Here is a 20,029-nt window from a genome sequence, read left to right on the forward strand (position 1 = left end):
TGTCTGACCTCACGTTTGAGGAATTCATGGGTGCCTATGGAGGTACCGGTAAAGCAAGACATGGTGTTACCACTGAAGAAAAGCAAGATCTACTCGCGCTCCCCGATGACTACTCGCTGGCCCTTACCATCCCGGCCAGTATCAAAGACGCACCAGGGTTGGCATCCGTCTTTCGAAGGAAGTTTGGTCGAGTTGCAGAACTTTAATGCCAAGCCAAGCCAGCTCCCGGTAAAACCTTGAAACTCCAAGATGCATCACGTTACCTTTTCTACCTGGTAACAAAAGACACTGCCCGTGACCAACCTACCTACCGAGATGTATGGGAAGCCTTACTTCAATTGAGAGAGCACGTACTAGAGTCCGACGTGCAAAAGTTAGCCATGCCAAAGTTGGAGTGCCGCCAATTAGATTGGAGGGTTATCCGAAATATGGTGGAGGAGATCTTCAAAGACACCGAAGTCCAGGTGTTAGTCTGTTGCAATCCGCTAAGTACCTTGTGCGGAGAGAAAACCGTCCCTTGTCATTTTTATACAACTGGAAGTTGTAAAAGAGGGTTCAGTTGCCGATACCAGCATACAGTTCCGGTTCCAGTCCCGACAAGGTTCCAGGAGGAACCATCTTTTAAGAGGGGGGCAATGTTACGATAAATATACTGGCCTAAATTTTATTACTAATTATTCTGTTTTGTTGTAGAAATTTCGGTGGAAGTCTAGAACCAAAATTATGGTGAATGAGCCCGGCTAAGCTTCTCGATCTTTCGATGCAAGACAATGCGATCTTTCGATGCTGTTCTCGAATATCAGGATTGCTTATAAAATAACCGAACTTTGATTGAAGAGGGCAGTTAATTCTGAAGCCCCGCGGCCGCGATATTTATTGTTACGCTCGCCTAAATAAATTATGTGTATTATTCGTTTAAATAAATTGATATAAATTATTGTGCCTTTTAATGAATTAAGATAAGAACAAGACATTATAAATTAAATAGACATTGAAATAAATATCATAACAATATACTAATAAAACTATAATTTACACAGATGGCTCTAAACTGAACGATGGGAAGGTAGGGTCTGCAGTGTACATTCCTTCCAATAACAAACCATTTAAAATAAAACTTCTTCCACATTGTCCTATTTACACTGCAGCAGCGGTAGCTATTAGGTAAGCTCTGAATTGGCTAGCGCACGAAAATTTGCAAGATACTGTGATCATCACAGACTCTAAGTCAGTTCTTAGTTGACTTAAGACATGTGAGCTAATATGTGAAATTAAACCAAAAATGAGAAACAAAGATGTAACATTTATTTGAACAAAAAATCACACCGGGATAAAAGGTAATGAAATAGTAGAGCAGCTCGCTAAAGATTCTACTCATTCTGGTATAGAAGAACATATATACACAGTATCAGATCTAATCAATTTTTATAATCAAAAATTAATCTTAACTGGCAAGACAGATGGAAAATATTGGCGAATACATCAAATAATCATTATTACAAGATTCATCCTACCATCCCTAACAGAATTACCACACATATTCTATTATACCATATCCAAACGATCAACAGCAACTATCACAAGATTAAAAACTAGCCATGGTGCTGTTCCTGCTCACCTAGCTAGAATAAACATTAGAGAATCAGGAAAGTGCTCATGCGATAATATTTCCCAGTGTGATGTTAATCATATCCTGTTTGGATGTATTAAAAATAAAGTACTCTCATCTACAATTTATGAAAACCTGGTTAAAAGTAATGTGCAACTTCCAGTAAACATAACTGTCACTGAATCAGAAATCAATATACGAACTCATTATGTACTCACTTATATGCATCCGGATATATAATATAAATTTGCTACAATCAAGTTTTAATCCATAAACATAACATAAATCATTCAAAAATCTGTGACAAATGGACTAGTTTTCATGCAAAACACACTATCATCATCATCATACCCAGTCCACTGCGGTTTACAAAGCTTTTGGGCTTATGAGTTTTATACTTTTGTGCCTAGGCGTAAAAGTGCTTCACTGTTATGTCTAGGCGTAAAATTAACATTTTACAATTTTACATTAGTAACAAAAAAATGTTTATTAGCATTGTTTCCGTAGAATGAATCGTTCTCTGAGAAACAACGACCGGCGACCGGCGATTTTAAATGTCAGTTACGAGCGTGAAATCAATTTTTTGATAATTGAATAATGTGAAAATTAAATATCTTTTGACTAGAGTGTCCTATTAACAAAAATCAAAATAAGTTTTAAAGGTAAAGAGGGCAGCTTTTGTACCCGTTTTTATATGTTGCCATTTTGTACGATTCTCATGAGATCAATAAAATGTATTACTTCAGAATCAGAATCAAAAATATTTTATTGTTTTAAATTACAGTAATTGCTTATAAGTAATAATTTTAATATTCCATATCTGGGATATGATTACTCCAGACACAAGAAAACGTAATGATAAGAGTACTAAGTACTAATACGTTTAATAAAGAGGAACGGTTCACTCATTAATTGATAAATATAAATTACATTTCAAAAAATTACATTTTACATAGTATGAGACTAATAGTTTAATTCAAACAAAATCTATACTTCCATGCATCCCTTGCGTATCCATCTAGTTTCCTCCAGCTCAAACCTCTCATAAGTTCCAACAATTCTTCCCTTTCCAATCTACTCTTTCCGAACCCCTTCATTCTGTATTCACGTAGTACAGAGCATCGCCAGAGCCATGAAATGTAGAATATGTTCCACCTCCCTCTCATTACACAAAGTACACTTTTTCCATCATCCGCCCTACCATGTCTTTCATTGAGATACAATACACCACATCTTATCTTAAATCCACCTTATATTATTAAAATACACTTCATCACTCATATAACCCATATCAACGACAAGTCCAATTAAATCTCTATAATGATTGCAAAAATGTGATTCAGTTGCTCTCTCCAAAGCTCTTTCCTTTGTCCCAGAGAACGAATGGCTCCTATCACCTGTTCCAGCTTATCCACCCAAAAATTCCTATCTTTCCACTCTGTTATATTCCACCTCACATCTCTCTCAAGGTTTCCCAATCTCTTCGCCAACCACAGTTGGCTCATCATTTTTTCTGAAGAAGAAATTTTTGCAGAGCTTCTTCCTCATACTCTAGCACTCTCTTGACATAATTTATATGTAACTTCATTGTAAATAGATATGTTCTAACTTAGTTTCTAAATCCAACATACACTTTGGACAGTAACTCAGAATATTCAACATTTTTTTTCCATAAAAAACCTTCTTACTTCCTCAACTTCCCTTAATTTCAAGTCCCGAAACTTGAGCTCCATAAGTCAGAATAGATTGGACTACCCCTTCATATATTCCACCTTAGCTGATAGTGGAAGATTCGCCTTAGCTAAAACCTGTCGGCAAGCTAAGTTTATAGCTTTTATAAGTGGGCAGTAAAAGATAGCCGCGGTGTTAATTTCTTTATTTATTTTCTACTCTTCTTTAATATTTTCACCCCCTTGTCTAAACGCCATAATTTTTGTCTTGTCCATGTTGATCTTTAAATTCCATAGCCTACAATATTCACCTAATAATAACCATTTGTAAAATTCTCGAACTACTTACTAACACCACCATATCATCAGCATAAAGCAATATTCTAATGATAAATTCATTTAAATCAACGCCTCCTAAAAAAATAGTGCAAATAGCTGCGACCTTGTCTAACCCCCATCTCACAGTTAAACTAACGTGACCTACCATTCCTCCCTCAAACTACAGATTGTGTTCCTGCAAAAAGATATTTGATAATTTCCCGCATTTTAGAAGACAACCCCATACAAGCTTTACAGCGCTTGTCGATCAATCGTATCAAACGCTTTACTGAAGTCCACAACATTTACATTCCAGTAAAACCCCTGACTCTGCCCACTTTTTTATTCTGCCCAGTAAAAAGACGAAAACGGCTTGGCTACTGGGTCCAGGTACCCTATTCCCCTGTAATTCATTACTTCATCTGTCGAACCTCTCTTGTGCAAAGGAAAAATGATCGCGTCTCGGAAAGAATCCGAAACTGATGCTCGATTAAATGCTGCGTTAAGAGCAATCAATAACTTTGCTAGTAACAGAATTATTTTTATAAAACTCGGCCGGTATTCTATCGGTCCTTCAATTGGCCAGTTATATGGAATTTCCATTGTTAAACCCTAGTCTTCAAAACCTATAACATGAAATTTCGATTTTGAGTTTTTGCAAGAAATAGGAAGCATTTGAAATATGACTAAAAACCATGAATTTAAACTTTTACATTACAAAAGACCTAATATATTTAAAACTGACTTCATTTGCGGCAAAATGAGAAAATTGTATATGAAAACTGGACTCTTCATCTTTAAAACGCATTTTAATTTTTGTCCATAAAACATTCTGATCAAAAGATATCAAATTTTTGCTGTCGAGTTGATACAAATTTTCTTTAAAAAATTTATTTCACGCGCGTAACAGGCATTAAAAGCGTCGGTCACTTTAACCGTTGTTTCTGCGAGAACGGTTCTCTCTATACAAAAAGTGCGTATTTAAATTTTTATTCAAAATTATCCCAGCTACATTTTGTATTTTAAACATTTTTTTACGCCATACAGATACTTGGTGAATCAATGTTTGTTCTTTTTGCCCCCTACGAGAGGTGTTTTAGGGCGAAGACCAGGGATAGGAGTGGCAAACATTTTTGCATCTTTTTTGGGGTTTCAAAAATTAATATTGTCAGCAAAATTCAGCTTTTTGGTATAATTTTTACAGGTCAAATCTCTGACAACTGGACTATAGCACATTTTCGGTGTAACGTTTAGACTTCCCCCCCCCCCCATTTTTAGATGGTTTAGTTTAGATAGATCTCTTAAAACAAGAAAGTCGATAATTCCATCGAGATTTATTCTACAACAAACTATTATAGAGCACGAGCGTGTTATTTATCGGAACATTTTTAACACGTACTAGATATCATCTGACTAATTCTTTGAACTTGTGTAATTAATTTTAATTAATAAAAAAATAGTAAAAATAGTACTAGCAACCTTATTTACTAGAAGTCGGCCTTTTCATTTTATTAATGCCCAATTTACTTGTAAAATGTTTTATTACCATCATATACCTTACATACCCACCATACAGTATATGTAGCATGTGTTATTTTGTCCCCACATTATGTTTCATAGTGTTACTTTTGAATCGCATCTTTAGAATAAATAAGTATTTGCTTTTATTTACCAGGAGAAAACCTAATGTTTAGAATTCAGATGATTTATTTATATATCGTTTTTATTAAAATTATGAGAAAGATTAGAGGAAAATATAAGGAATAAAGAAGACTTTCCCAATTGTTTGAGCTTATATCATACGAGGAGGTTTACTTAAAATTACCTGTAACTTTGTCCACATTGTTCACAAACGAAGGGCTTCTCTAACGAGCTAATAGATCCAATGTGCTGCAGAGCTGTATGCTGTTCCAGCAACCATAGTGAGGGAAATGCGGCCATACATGAGGAACAACGAAACATCTCTTCTCCTAAGAGCGCGCTGTGCATTAAACCAACCTCCAGAAAGGACGTTGGTAGAGTGGGAAAAGGTAGTGCAAAAGGGGTCGAGGATCTGCTGCTTTGGGTGCTTGAGGGACGGTCTGGGACGGGCGAACCAATGCATCGGTCGGTTTCACGATCGGTTTCCATGGAGCTCTGTAAATAAAATAAAATACAGTGTAAAAAGGTGATAAGTTGTATAAAACATTTTACGTTCTTAGGGTAGGCATTGCAGAGGAATAGTAAATGGATGAAGATAAATGAAGTGAGTTAAATAAAAAAAATAGGATTGCAAGAATACGTTAATATATACCAATAATCGTATATGAGTGTAATAGAGAAAATTAAAAAAAGTGCAAGGAAGAAAACAAGCTTATATATAATAAAAACATCAGAATCGTATTTAAATCGACAAAATTATTAACAATCTACGTATATGTCGAAATCCACAGAACATATCCACTTTGATGCCAAAAATATTGATTTTGAAATTTGAGGGCACACGCTGAGGACCAATTTTTTTTTGTTTTTTAGCACTTAAAATTGAAGAAAAATATAGCGCCGTCACCCGGAACGAGGGTAATCATGTCTTTTTTGTGAAATTTCAAAAATTTAATGAGCGAAAGAAATGTCGAGACTTAAAATATCTGAAGAATCTGCTCAAAAGCAGCTACAAACCACTTTCAAAAACAAAAGTAAAGCCCATTTTTTATACTTTTAAAATAATGCTTTTGTTTTTCTCTTCATTCTTAATCTACAGGGTGAGTTTTAAGTATGGAATGTTTCAATTATCTTCGCTTGCACGATTTTTATAGATTTTGGTGCGCAAATGTCTCGTGATACGGTCGAAATTATGGTGGTATTTACATTGTTGTTCATTGTTTGTTTCGGCGTTTCACTGTTTTTATTCTACTTACGTACTTTACCTTCTAGATCATAATCATTCTTTTAATAACCAATTTCAAATTCTTCACATTTAAAATAAAGGCATTCAGCTATCATTATTAGAATCTATGGAAATTAACAAATTAAAAAATACAGATATAATTCTGAAGGAACAACTTGAGACAAACAGTTCTCCCCTCCTCAACTTATTCAGTTGAAGACTATGAAGTGTTGAACGCATAACAAAAATAGCTCACTTGAGGAAAAAGACGCTCTTCCAAAACAGCTGTAGTGATAGCGAATTATAATAAAATTTGGAACAAAAGTTTTCAGTGTTTTATTGCTTGATAAAATCAACTTCCATCAAGTAACGGTCGAATCCAACATATAACTAACCCAAGTAGGCAGGGGCGAGAATTTGCTCAGTTGAAAAATTGTTGATTATTTAGATATTGAAAAAGAATATGAATGCCAAGGAATAATTGGTGGATGGTAATTACACCAAATTAAGAATGGTAGATGAATGCAATTTATTGATATCAGGTAATTTCTGGATTAAAGAATTATCACTTGTTTGATTAAAAAATAATTCTTCCTCTTATTGTGCCGTCTTCTAACAAAGCCTGGCTATCGCTTCTTTAAACGCTTCCCTATCTTTTACAACATGAAATATCTGTTTAACACTGAGGTTAGTCCAATCTCTGATATTCCTCAGCCAAGATTTCTTCTTTTTTCCGCAGTCTTTTCTTCCCTCTACTCCTCCTTGTACGATAACGTGCAGAAAAGTGTATTTATCGTTTCGAAGTAAGTGGCCCAGATACGATGTTTTGCTTATTTTAATGGTGTTTATAAGCTTTCTGCCATGTCTAACTCGTCTTAACACTTCTTCGTTTGATACTTTTGCAGTCCAAGGAATTTTTAGAATACGCCTATATAACCACATTTCGTATGCCTCAATTTTTTTTATGGATTGGCTTTCAGAGTCCAAGCTTCTACCCCATATAGCAGCTGTAAGTATACATAACATTCGATGAACCTCACTCTAATAATCATACTCAATTTCTTATTTGTAAACATTGACTTTTATTTTATAAATCTTTTTCGAGCTATTTCAATTCTGGCCTTTATCTCACTCATCTTGATCAAACTGTGAGTTATAATTGTTCCGTGGTATTTATACGACCCTCTCTTAACGGTTTACCTTCCAATGTCAGATGTATGTTGTCAACAGGGCTTTTCGGCATCACCATGTATTTGGTTTTATCTATATTCATTGTTAATCCCATCTTTTTGCTTTCTCTGTTAATGAGAATAAATTTATAGATAAATTTATATAAGAATTTGTAAATCTTCTATATTTTCTGCCAGGATTGTGGTATCGTCTGAAAATCTTATATTATTAATGACGCTCCCTCCAATCATTACACCTTCGGTGCCAGGCACCCATAGTACCTCCTGAAATATTAATTGGGAGTACACATTAAATAATTGTGGCGACAGCACACATTTCTGTCTGACTCCTTTTTGAATTTATATTTGAACCGCTGTTTGATTATAGTATAGATTTTTAATTAAATTAATATCATTGGGATCTAGGTGTATGTGTTTCAATGCATGTATGGGTTTACAATGTTGAACTCTATCAAACGCTTTTTGAAAATCTATATAAAATATGAATACGTTTTTATTATATTCCCTGCATTTTTGTATTAGGACCGTCATTGCGCACAATGCCTCTCTTGTTCCTATTCCACCTCTGAATCCAAACTGTGTGTTATCTAATTGTTCTTCACATTTTTTACATACACGCTGAATAACAACTGAGTAGTATAATTTTTAAAGTGTGGTGTAGTGTTTAATGTGTAAAGAATTCTAAGAAATTGAGTGTAAGGATTCTTGTCACAAATGTGTTGTTTTCTTAATTTTAATATCATTATAACGACAATAAAAATAAAATACATTACTATAGACATAAACAGTAACATAGTACTCAAGGACAATGTAGCGAAACGGCTGTGAGAGATGTTTTCTAAAGATAATGCAAAATAAACGTTAAGAAAATAATATAGACGTACCATTATTCTGCTAAATTTAATATTTTTTACTAAATAGTAGTATGTAGTATGGTTCTAGATAATATACAACCTTATTTGGGATGTTGATGACCAAAATAGAGATGAACGATTACAGTTTTGCAAATAATATCAACCGTAATTACCTGTGCAGCAATACTTACAGACTTTACAATGCATAAATATAATATGCTAAAAAAAATTGGGTATGTATTATTAATTTAGACTGAATTACGATTTTTCTTATTTCTTAAGAACTGTAGCAATGAAGCTTGTAAGTCTAGCAGAACGGTAAAAGTAACAGAAGATGAAGATATATTTTTGTATTGATATAAGAATGGAAATTGCTTACAGTTAAGTAGGGTCATTGCATGATACATTCTGCGGGAATATTGAGAGATTGAACATTAGCTATGGATATGTCTAAAATGTTATTTATTGGAATTCTTTTATTTATAACTTTAAGGGTTAATAGCTGCCTGCGAAGCTCTAGCGTGGGTTCACTTATTTCAGCTTGTATGCTATTTATCGAAGTTGTTCTGTATGCACCTAGTTGTTCTGTAACTAGCGTTTTCTAGATCTATAATGTTGTTCACTATGTTATGTCTATATTATGTTCTAGGTTCCACATTATTCTTTTGTTGAGTATTTTTTGATAAGTTTACATGAAGAACATGTTAATGATTTAGGACGATATGATTCAGATTGTAATTTATCTTTATTTGGTTTAATAATAGGAATAACAATGGCATTTTTTCAGATTTTTGGAAATGATTTTTGTGACCAAACTTCATTAAACATTTGTAGAGAGTGGAAACTCTTTTGTTTATATGGGAACTTTTTGAATTAATTGTACTGGTATGTCGTCTGAACCTGGTGACATATCTTTCATGCTATTAAGTTCTTCTTGAAACTCCACATAACTTACAAACAACAAATTCTATTGCTTGTAAGTTAAGAACTCGTTACTGTAATTTTGGCTGGAGAATTTTTGATAGGTATCAGCTAGTTTATTTACTGTGTAGTCAGTACACACAGTCCTGTAGATCAGTTAGTAACGTTCCTTCTTTTTCTAGTCTTAAGATTTGTTGGTAAGTATGTTGTCCTGTTATTTTTTTTTTTTTTTACCGAAATATGGTAGTGATGCGTTTGTCACTGATGCTATCAAAAAGTCATGGATTTTATGCGAAAAAAAATGTATTACCACAATGGTAATTTTTATTTTTATTGTCAGTTTTCAACATATAAGAAGCGAAAAAATTTCGTCGGGAAAAAATTTTGGACATCGATAAATCCCAAAGATTAGTTATGCAAAACTTTACTATTTTAAAAGGATAGATTTAAAAATTTACTAATTTTTTTTAAATAATATGGTAATCTTGTCGGACAATTTGCAGGCGGCAAATCCGCAGTCGGATGCACCAAAGAGTTTCGTGAAACCCTTATATTTACAAAATTTTTTCGACCAAATCAGTAGACTACAAATAATTATATTCCAAGATAAAAAAATGTAATTGTCTGACAAAAATGTTAAGCAAATCGACAGTCGGTCAAAAAATTTATTCATGTGACTCTCAGCATTTTTTTGGTCAATTTTTATTGGTAACCGACGTTCTTAAATATATAAAATCTACAAGCAAATAAATTTCCTGTATTTGGCTCTATACCATAAATCAGAAAAAATGTATTTAAAAAATCCTTTATAAAAAATATAATAATATAACCCTATCTAGCTATATCACAGAACGTTTTCGGAATGACTATTCCATCATCAGTGCTTTTTCTAGGTTTAATTTTACATACGTTTACGTTTTACATACGTTTACATGTACGTGTAAAAGCCCTTTGAGTAAAATTAATTACATTGTTGCTGTTAATATTCTGAGGTGTAAGTTTTAGACAAAATTTACGTGGAAACATGCATGGCAAAATAAGTAAGACTCCAGCCCAAATCTTTTTTTTTAAATTCAGTTTATAATAAATAATATAAAAGTTGTGCATGATTTATTATACACAACAATAAGAACTAGTCTCGAAAACTGGTAATATTGTACTGCAGCTTTTTTAGATGCCTCTCAAGCTTTTGACTACAGAAGTCCTATGTGTGGCACATAGGACTTCTGTACAAGTTAAAGAAAACCTACCTTACAGTTACTTCAAACTGCTTAAATCATACCTTACAGAAAGAAGATATCTAGTAAGGTATAGTGAAGCATATACAAAACTCTACCCCATCATATCTGGTGTACCTCAGAGTAATGTGCTCAGTAATAGCATCAGAGATTCTGCAACTACATCTAAACAAATCTAATGAATGGTTTAAACTCTGTAAATCCCTCAAAATCCACACAGATTACATTTACTTTAAGAAGAGGTATATGTTCACAAGTTAACCTCGATGGACATCCTTTACTCCAAAAACTTGGACATGGACATCATTTTACAAAAGGATGATGTAAGATATCTAGGCATTTATCTGGACAAACGATTAACATGAACTAAACATATATGGACGAAAAGACTATAACTAGGAATTGTAAGGAATTTAGAAAAAGAACTATTGAGAACAGTCAAAAGAAGAAAAACCAGTTATTTAGGGCATTTGTTGCGCAACGAGAAATACTACATCCCTCAGTTGATAATAAAAGGCAAAATAGAAGGAAAGCGAGGAATTGGAAGAAAAAAATTGTCCTGGTTACGTAATATCAAAAACTGGACAGGACTTGGATTTGAGGAACTCTTAAGAACAGCTGAAGATAGACAAACGTTTGCCACCATAACCGCTAACCTCCATTGATGGAGACGGCACTCGAAGAAGAAGAAGGAATTGTAAAAAGAAAATTTTACTGGATGCCGCGAAAAACCTCATACCTATCGATCGACTACAACCTGCTGATATACAAAGTTATAATAAAACCCGTTTGTTCATAACGTTCGCAGCTTTGGGGATTAGCTAGCAAATCTAATGTTATGAAAATAAAAAGATTTCAATCTAAAACTCTAAGAACAATCGCTAACGCTCCTTGGTATATCCAGAATGACGCCTTACATGCAGATCTGCAGTCTCCCAGCAGATGTGCATACTAACAGTATCTCAGGAGTGCAAAATAATTTCTGAACAATATCAAAATAGGTTGCATGCATCTTAACACCCTGGCATACAATCTTCTTCATAACCAACAAGCGAAGAGATTAAAGCGATATTATGATCCCTTGGACCTACCAAAACGTTCCTGACAGTGCCTTCAGTAGTAGAAGCTACGCCTTTAACAGCTTTTTGCTCCTGACAGTAGCCTACCGTTTAACCTTAAATCGATTTGTCTTCTTTTTAGGCATTTTCGGTTTTTAACGTTGACCAGAGTGATGACAGTTTTTATGTTTTTACTTTCTTAGAAAAATAGACACTTTTCTTGAAAAAAGTACATTTTTTAAATATTTGTTTTCCTTGCCAGGAGATGTGCTCGGAACTTACTATGAGTATGTTCGATTATAACTATATATGCAATTAAAGAGGGCAAATTGCGAAAATATTTAATTGCTTTTTTGTAATTATCTGCATCAACCATGCAAGGTTATTAACGGAAGTATTTAATTTTTGTGCAAACTTTTAAATCTGTCAATTCAAATGTTTACATAATGGTTGCCAGCAGTTATTATAGACGACGCGCTTTTCATATTTTACAGTGACTGTCCTCAAAAAACTTTAACTTTTGGCAAGTAAAAAAAGCTTCCTTTATTAAGTTATTTTCAAAGAAATAAATTACACATATACGTATGATATAGTTCATTTCATGGATTTTATCGGATGGGTGAAATCATACTCAAGGCACATTTATAGTTAAATCTCTATTAGATGCAGACAAGTTAGAATTTTAAACGTGGACGTATGCTTTTTAATTCAGCACCCAGACAACTGCATCTAGTTTCACCGATAAATAGAAAATAGTAAATACGGAAGTCTTTATTTATCACATTCCTCGGAGCTGTCATGTACTGCTTTTTTTTAATGGATTTCAGTATAAATTAAATAGCGGTATTGTATGTTGTCTCATATTGTCGTTCGTTTGATTTATCGTACCCGTGAGGTCAATTATAATTATTAAGTGTCTTATATTTTTTGTAGATGTCAAACAGTGACAGATTTAGGAATTTGGAGGAATAACAAAAATGACAGTAAATACTATTTCTGGAGAAAATCAACAATTTATTCTCAACTTGTTAAAGTATTGAGGATACACTGGAGTACCACATACTGTACCTACCAAAAATAAAAACTAGCAAGACGACAAAGGAGCAATTAGAAATGTTGTATATGATATGAAAGTAAAACTGCAACACGTTACAAATCCATTGCTTCCAAAATATAAAACGCTTATAATCCAAGTTTTTCGAGACTTTCAAAATACTATGGATTTTTATATAAGCTTGAACATATGAAAAATTATTTAATTACAAGTCTCTGGAAAGAAGGGACCTGTGGGACCGGAACCTGTGATTGGAGTGCCTTTCAGTACTGGTCAAGATAGTCTTAAGAAGCTTCTTTTGCGGAGATTCAAGGACTCATGGGCCAGTTGTGGAGGTATGAGACAGACTAGACTCCACATAGTGGGGCGATCCAAAAGTCTTTAAGCCCAACTTCTCCTAGATCGTAAAAGTGGTGATACTGGTGGTCAGTATGCTTACCGGTCACTGTAGACTCAGGCTGCACCTCTATTTGCTTCGATTAGCGGATAGCCCATAGTGCCGTCTATATAATGAAGAATCCTCCCCACATCTCCTCTGGAAGTACCGGCTGTAGGCTGAGGTAGCGGATCCTGGGTTCGGCTTTTATGCAAACGAGCCACATGAGGGAGTTACACCTAAAGAGACTTTCTGTAAGGCCACAAAGTCAGTCAAGGATTAGACGTTCGGAACGGCAGGAAGAGCTCAGATTTAGAACCCCTGATGATTATAGCAGGTATGGGAGTACTGAGCATCCTAAGCCCCAGAAACTCTGAAGACCAGATCCTTAAGAGACTAGTCTGTATGATAGGGGTGATACATTGGATTTGATTTAGGAAGTCTAAGTGTCGGAAGTGCTCATAAATGGGTCATTATAAACATAAGTCCAAGTCCACTTCAATTGATTTTTGGGCCATATAAACTTACATGGCAACATAACAATATAAAGAGCATTAGAAAAGGCCATGAAAATACTGGTAAACGCTTCGTTATTTTACATGTTGAAACTAGTAATAGATTTGTTGAAGATGTTGGAATGTTATTTTCCACCAAACTGAAGAGAGCGGAGCGTCATGATAGATAAGGAGTCTTTTAAAAAAATGGATCTTTGAAAAACTCATACCAATGCTGAACCATTTCTGATAGAAAAATTTCCTCAACCTTCTTAGACAAAATCCTACTTAAATTCCCGCAAACCAGAGCTATGAAATCTTTGTCACCTGAAGAAGTCACAAAACGTTAAGTACGTTATATACGAATTGTGTAAGAACATGGGCATTAAGTATTACGACTACCTCTATATCACTGTCGATACAATCTGATAGAGTTGATCTGGGGAATTTATAAACAGTACTGTGATCGTCACATTGGAGAAAATGGACGTGGAGATATAGCAGCAAAGTATGGAACGATGCTTTATATGAAGCAGCACCTGAAGTTTGGGCTAATTGTGTAAAGCACACAAAAAAATTATCATAGACGACGAATAGGAAACTAGTTATAGATCTAGCAGACAATTCAGATAACGAGGACTGGTGCAATGAAGATAAAAACTAATTTTCATTTTTTAACACAAATATTATCAAAAAATATGCTATGGTTAGTTAATGAGTTTCTAACGATAAAGGTTCTAAATTATAAATTTTAAATACAAACTTTTATCTAAATAATATGTGTAGGTCATTTGATTTTCTATTTCCTATGTTTTTCCAATTATTGATGTTCAAACTATTCAACAATAATTATAGAAATATAATTTTCTAACAAAAAATAGTGCATAACAAGATTAGTATACTTTGTTTGCAACTGGCAGCTCATTACAAATGCAAATCTTCACTAATTTGCAAACAGCAGGCAAAGTGGTCTAACTGAAATCAAAAGAGTCCACCCTATTCACATAGAAATAACAATACCATTGATTCTATACCTAAAGGTATGAAAATCATGGGCCAGTGTTGGAGAATCAAAAAGGGACAGATTAATATGTTAAATAAAATTATTGTTAAAATGTTAAAGCGGATAAATCGTATTGATATTTTTAAACAATGTACATAAAATAAAAATTTACTGATCTGCATATAAATTATGGATTTCTATCTTTTCCTCTTCTTCTCTGTCAGCTTCGTTGTTCTGCCCGGTTATGGATTGTTGAAGTTCTTCAATGCTATTATCAGTCCACAGTCTTTGTTCCTATTTTTTTACGGTAGTTTAAACATTGGTCCAGTTATCTTTCGTTACGTTTTTTATGGAATTTAATAAAAGTTATATTTTATCTAACCACTTCACCTTTTACTTGAGCTCATATTAACTCTAATGAATATAGTTGAAGTTGCAGATGTAATATCAATATTTTGATTTTGCAATTTGGTAAATGACATATTTTTTATAGTACGATTATGTTGCCTTGCAATTTGTACTAATTCCGTTTTAAGCATAGTCTGATCATACGGTATTGCTTTGTGTTGGAGCCAGTCAATTCTATCTATATTTTTCATGACACCGTCGGTAAATTTTCCACTAATTTTGAGTGATAGCTGGCCGTTATCAAAAACAACGACACCCTTAATTTGGTATCAAATTCAATACCTGAGAAAAGTAATCCTCGAAAACATCGGCGTTCATTTCTTCGTGGTAATCTTTGCAGTTTTCTTCTTCTTCTTGTAGTGCCTATTCGTTTTGAATGTTGGCGCTCATCGTGGCAATTTGTATATTGCAAACTGCTACTCTGAAAAGATTTGTGGTTGTTATGTTGAACAGCGTACGTAGATTATTCAGCCAGGAAATCCTTCGCCTTCTTGGTCTCGTTTTCCCTCTACTTTTCCTTGTAGAATTAATTGCAGTAACCCATATATTTCGCTGTTCCTCATGATGTGACCGAGGTATTCAATTTTGGCTGGTTTTATTGTGGTTAACAACTCTTTTACTTTTTGCATTTTTAATAAAACGTCCTGGTTAATAACGTGGTCGGTATAGTATATCTTCAGGATTCGAGGATCAAGCCACATTTCAAAAGCCTCAGTTTTCTTGCAGGTAGGGTCTTTGAGAGTCCACGACTCAACTTCGTACAATAGTATAGGAAAAATATAACATCATAGTAACCTGATTTTTATGGGTACTGATAAATCATGGCATTTGAATAGCTTAGCCATTTTTTGAAATGCAGATCTTGCTTTCTCTATCCTACATTTTATTTCTAAGGAATGGTCCCAATTTTCATTAACGTTCGTACCAAGGTAGGTGTATGTTTTTACTTTTCTATTGATTGAACATTCACACTGATTCTTTCAATTTGCTTTTTTTTCTTAGAGATCATCATACATTTTGTTTTCTTAATGTTCAGTGAAAGTCCATATCTCTGACTCACTTCCGTGATTCTATTCATTAACTCCATATGTTGCTGCTGTCAGATTTATACCTAAAACTACGTACCCAAAGAAAGAGCAGGCAATAGTGTTCCATATAACTGATAACACTCTTAAATTATTTAATTACGTCAAATTAATTGGAAATATTATTGAGCCGAAAAACATCAGCTTCGCTTCCAGAATCTCGAACAACCGATTGTGCATTTACCTAAACAATATCGAATGAAGGGACCTATTACTCACAAACATACCTGTTGTTCGCGTAGGAGACGTATACCGTAGTATAAGAAGACTAGTTACACCAGGTAAACGTCTAATTGTATCAAATATGTGTCCATCTATTCCACATGAGCTTATCGAGTCATTCAAAGCTTATGACCTACAGATTTGCTTGGCCCATCTCGTTCCTGAGGGCAGGAATTATAGGGGACGAATATAACCATATTCTTTCCTTACATAGACAGGTCTACATAGTACCACCGTATGATAACTACGAGATCCAAACTTCATTGGTCATTCTATTTGAAGGTAATGCACATCGCATATTTTTGTCTACCGATAAAATCTCTGTTTTTCATGCAAAAAATCTGGACATGTAGCTAACAATTGCCCAAATACAAATAATATCTTTTCAGTTTCTACAGAGAATCCATCAACAACGGAAGAAATACCATGCTCATCTGTCCTGGAATGAAGAGAGAGCCTTTTCGAATTCAGTAGATCCCAACGTAATCAACGTGTCAGAAACACAAGAAGAAATTTCACCAACAATGCCTCCTCCTTATCAAGATACAAACAGAAAACCAATGAAACAAGCTAAGAAGAAGTTAAAAAAATATTCATCTGATAATTCCAAAATCTCGGATGCTTCAAAAGATAACTGTCAGCGAATAGCACCGTGTCATCCGCGTATCTGATGTTATTGAAACATTCTCCGTTAATTCGAATTTCGGCTTCAACATCCTCTACTGCTTCTTGAAAGATTTCCTCAGAGTATATGTTAAACAGAAAGGATGATAGTATACATACCTGTCGGACCGCACGTTTGATTTTGATATCATTGGATTCTCCTGCCTCTGTACGAATAGACGTTTGATTCCAGTAAAGATTGCTAATAATTCTTAGAGATCACAGGTGTTTATTCCAATATTTGTTACTATCTCTATCAGCTTGTCGTGTTTTACTGTATCGAACATCATCATCATCATCACGTAGCGCTACAACCCTGGGTGGGTCTTGGCTGACTGTACAACTTTTTTCCAATTTGTTCGGTCTTCCATCAACCAAGGGTCAAATGATATGTTCATTTTCCGGAGATCTGCTTGGATGTTATCTCTCCATCGCATTCTGGGACGTCCGAGTGGTCTTTTACCTGTGGAAATCTCCTCCCATCCCAGTTTTACAAGTCTCTCGTTATGCAGTCTGTGCACGTGGCCTGCCCATCATAGTCGCTGTGATTTAATTTCTTGGACAATATCGGCGTCATTGTAGAGTGCTTTTAATTCGATATTGGTTCTGATCCTATACTGGTTTCTGGTGATGTCATGGTGAGATCCGAAAATTTTTCTAGGTATTTTTCGTTCAAAGCGTCTGAGCTTTTCTTCGTTTGCTTTGGTCATAGTCCACGTTTCGTTTCCGTATGTTATTACAGGTCTGACGCTGGATTTATAGATTTTGATCTTTGAACGTCTTGTAAGAGTTTTTGATTTTATGAGCTTATCCAGTGTGAATAGACAGCGGTTTGCAGATTGGATTCTGCCTTTTATTTCTTCAGTAACATCGTTGTGATTACGGCCCCCAGATACTTAAAACGTTGTACTATTTCAAAATTGAAGGTGTTGACCGTCACATTTTGTCCTATTCTGTCTCTTCGTGTCGTTCTATTTATACACATTTATTTCGTCTTCTCTTCATTAATCTTCAGCCCTACTTCACTTGTTGCTCCTTCCACCTTGAAGATGTCTTTCGTGGATAGGATCGAGTCTCCAACGAGATCTATGTCATCTGCATTTGCGAGTAATAGCTTGGGACCTTGAACCTATAGCAATTCTGCTTTTATTTCGGCCGACCTCATGGCTTTCTCTAATACAAGGTTAAAAAGTAGTGGAGATAACGCATCACCCTGTTTGAGTCCACTGATGATTTTAAAGCTGCCAGACAGTTTATTATTTACACGTACTTTAGATATTCCACCCTATATACAGACTTTGGTCATCCGAATGAATTTCTTTGGTGTTCAGAACTCCGCCATGGCATTCCATACTTGGCTTATTTCTACGCTATCATATGCCTGTCGAAAGTCTATAAAAAGATTGTGCATGGGTCTGTTATACTCCCATCCCTTTTCTAGTAGTTGTCTCAGCGTGAATAGTTGATCTATTGTTGATCTGTTTGCCCTAAAACTGGCTTGATATTCGCCTAGGATATTTTCAGCGTAAGAGAGTAGTCTACTAAGAATGACGTTTGCAAGGGTTTTATATTCGGCGAGAAGTGAGGAGAGAGGAGATATTCTTTAGGAGTGAAATTCGCGAGCGAGATTTAGAGCGCGTATTCGCGCATTTTGTTTTGTCCCCTTTTTTGTGGATGGTATGTTTTCCTTCCATCGTGCTGGTATCCTTTCTTCTAACCATATGTGCGTTATTAGCTGGTGGATTTGGCGATGCAGTGCGTCTCCCCCATATTTCAGAAGTTCTGCTGGTATCTCTTCCGTACCCGGCGCTTTGTGATTTTTCAGCTTATTTAAGGCCTTTTGGGTTTCTTCAAAGGAGGGATTTTTGACGGGCATGTCCGCTGTGATATAGAACGAACTGTATCGAACGCTTTATGGTAATCAATGAAGCATCAATAAATATCGCAATTCATATCTCTACATCGTTGAAATAGCACTTGTATGCTAAAGAAAGCCTTTCTCGTACCCACTGCGTTCCGAAAACCAACGTGTACATCTGATTTCTTTTTTCGCATAGTCTATATATCCTTTGATGTATGCTTTTTAGAAATAACTTTATTAATTAATTATATTGTTTAATTTTATTAATTAATTATAAATTAATTAAATGTGGCTCATTAAGCTGATGGTCCGGAAATCATTGCAGGGTACGGATTTTGTTTTCTTTGGTAGAGCAATAAACGTTGACTTCGGCCATGATCTTGGTATTACTTCGTTTAAATATATGTCATTGAATATTTTTGTTAGTCGTTGAGTACCGTCGGTGTTAAATAGCTTTATAAGTTCAGCATATGCATTGTCAGGTCCAGGAGCTTTGCCATCTTTTAGTTGTGATATTGCTTTTTCCACTTCATCTGATGTGATTGATAAGTGGTCATTAGATATGTAGGACGGAGGTTGTTCTGACCTATTATCATCAAAGAGTTCTTGTATGTATTTGGTCTATATGCATATTTCTATCTGTGATGATGTTCCCCTGTTGATCTTGCAGTTTGCTAGCTGTGTTGGATTTTTGCTAGCTCTTTTTACCTTTTTATGCATATTAAATGTATCGTGTTTTTGTTCCAACAACTCTATCTCTTCACACTCTGTTTTTAACCAATTTTCTTTGGCCTTTCGTATTTCGATTCTTATTTGTCTCTGAATATTTTTGTACATTCTTTTGTTATTCTTTGATAGCTTTTGACAATATCAAATTCGTCACAACTTTCCTTACTCAGTCGGCAGGTAGACAGGTATCCCAAAGATTTCGTCAAAATCATTAATAAAGGATTATCCCCTAATGTGGCAAAGTATTCTATAAATGTAATAGTATAGATATGCCCTATAAATCCAAAAATAGTACTATTAATAAAAGAGAGAAGTTGCTTCGTAAAAAAGTTAAAGTGCGGAAAGAAAATACAAGTAATTATCTGCCTAAGATACAACTTTTACAAAATTCGTGCTTTCTATTTTCTTAT

General features: G+C 34.7%; 1 protein-coding gene across 1 annotated transcript in view; it reads right to left on the bottom strand.

Moving 5' to 3' along the window:
- LOC140439513 (uncharacterized) overlaps window positions 1-20,029 on the bottom strand; it is a 268,238-nt gene that overhangs the window by 43,252 nt on the left and 204,957 nt on the right. The window contains exon 6 of the mRNA XM_072529480.1: window positions 5,423-5,733. Within this exon, the coding sequence (XP_072385581.1) occupies window positions 5,423-5,733 (311 nt within the window). The remainder of the gene's footprint in view (window positions 1-5,422; window positions 5,734-20,029) is intronic.

Source organism: Diabrotica undecimpunctata, chromosome 4 (assembly GCF_040954645.1).
Source record: "Diabrotica undecimpunctata isolate CICGRU chromosome 4, icDiaUnde3, whole genome shotgun sequence".
In the NCBI taxonomy this organism is placed as follows: Eukaryota; Metazoa; Arthropoda; class Insecta; order Coleoptera; family Chrysomelidae; genus Diabrotica; species Diabrotica undecimpunctata.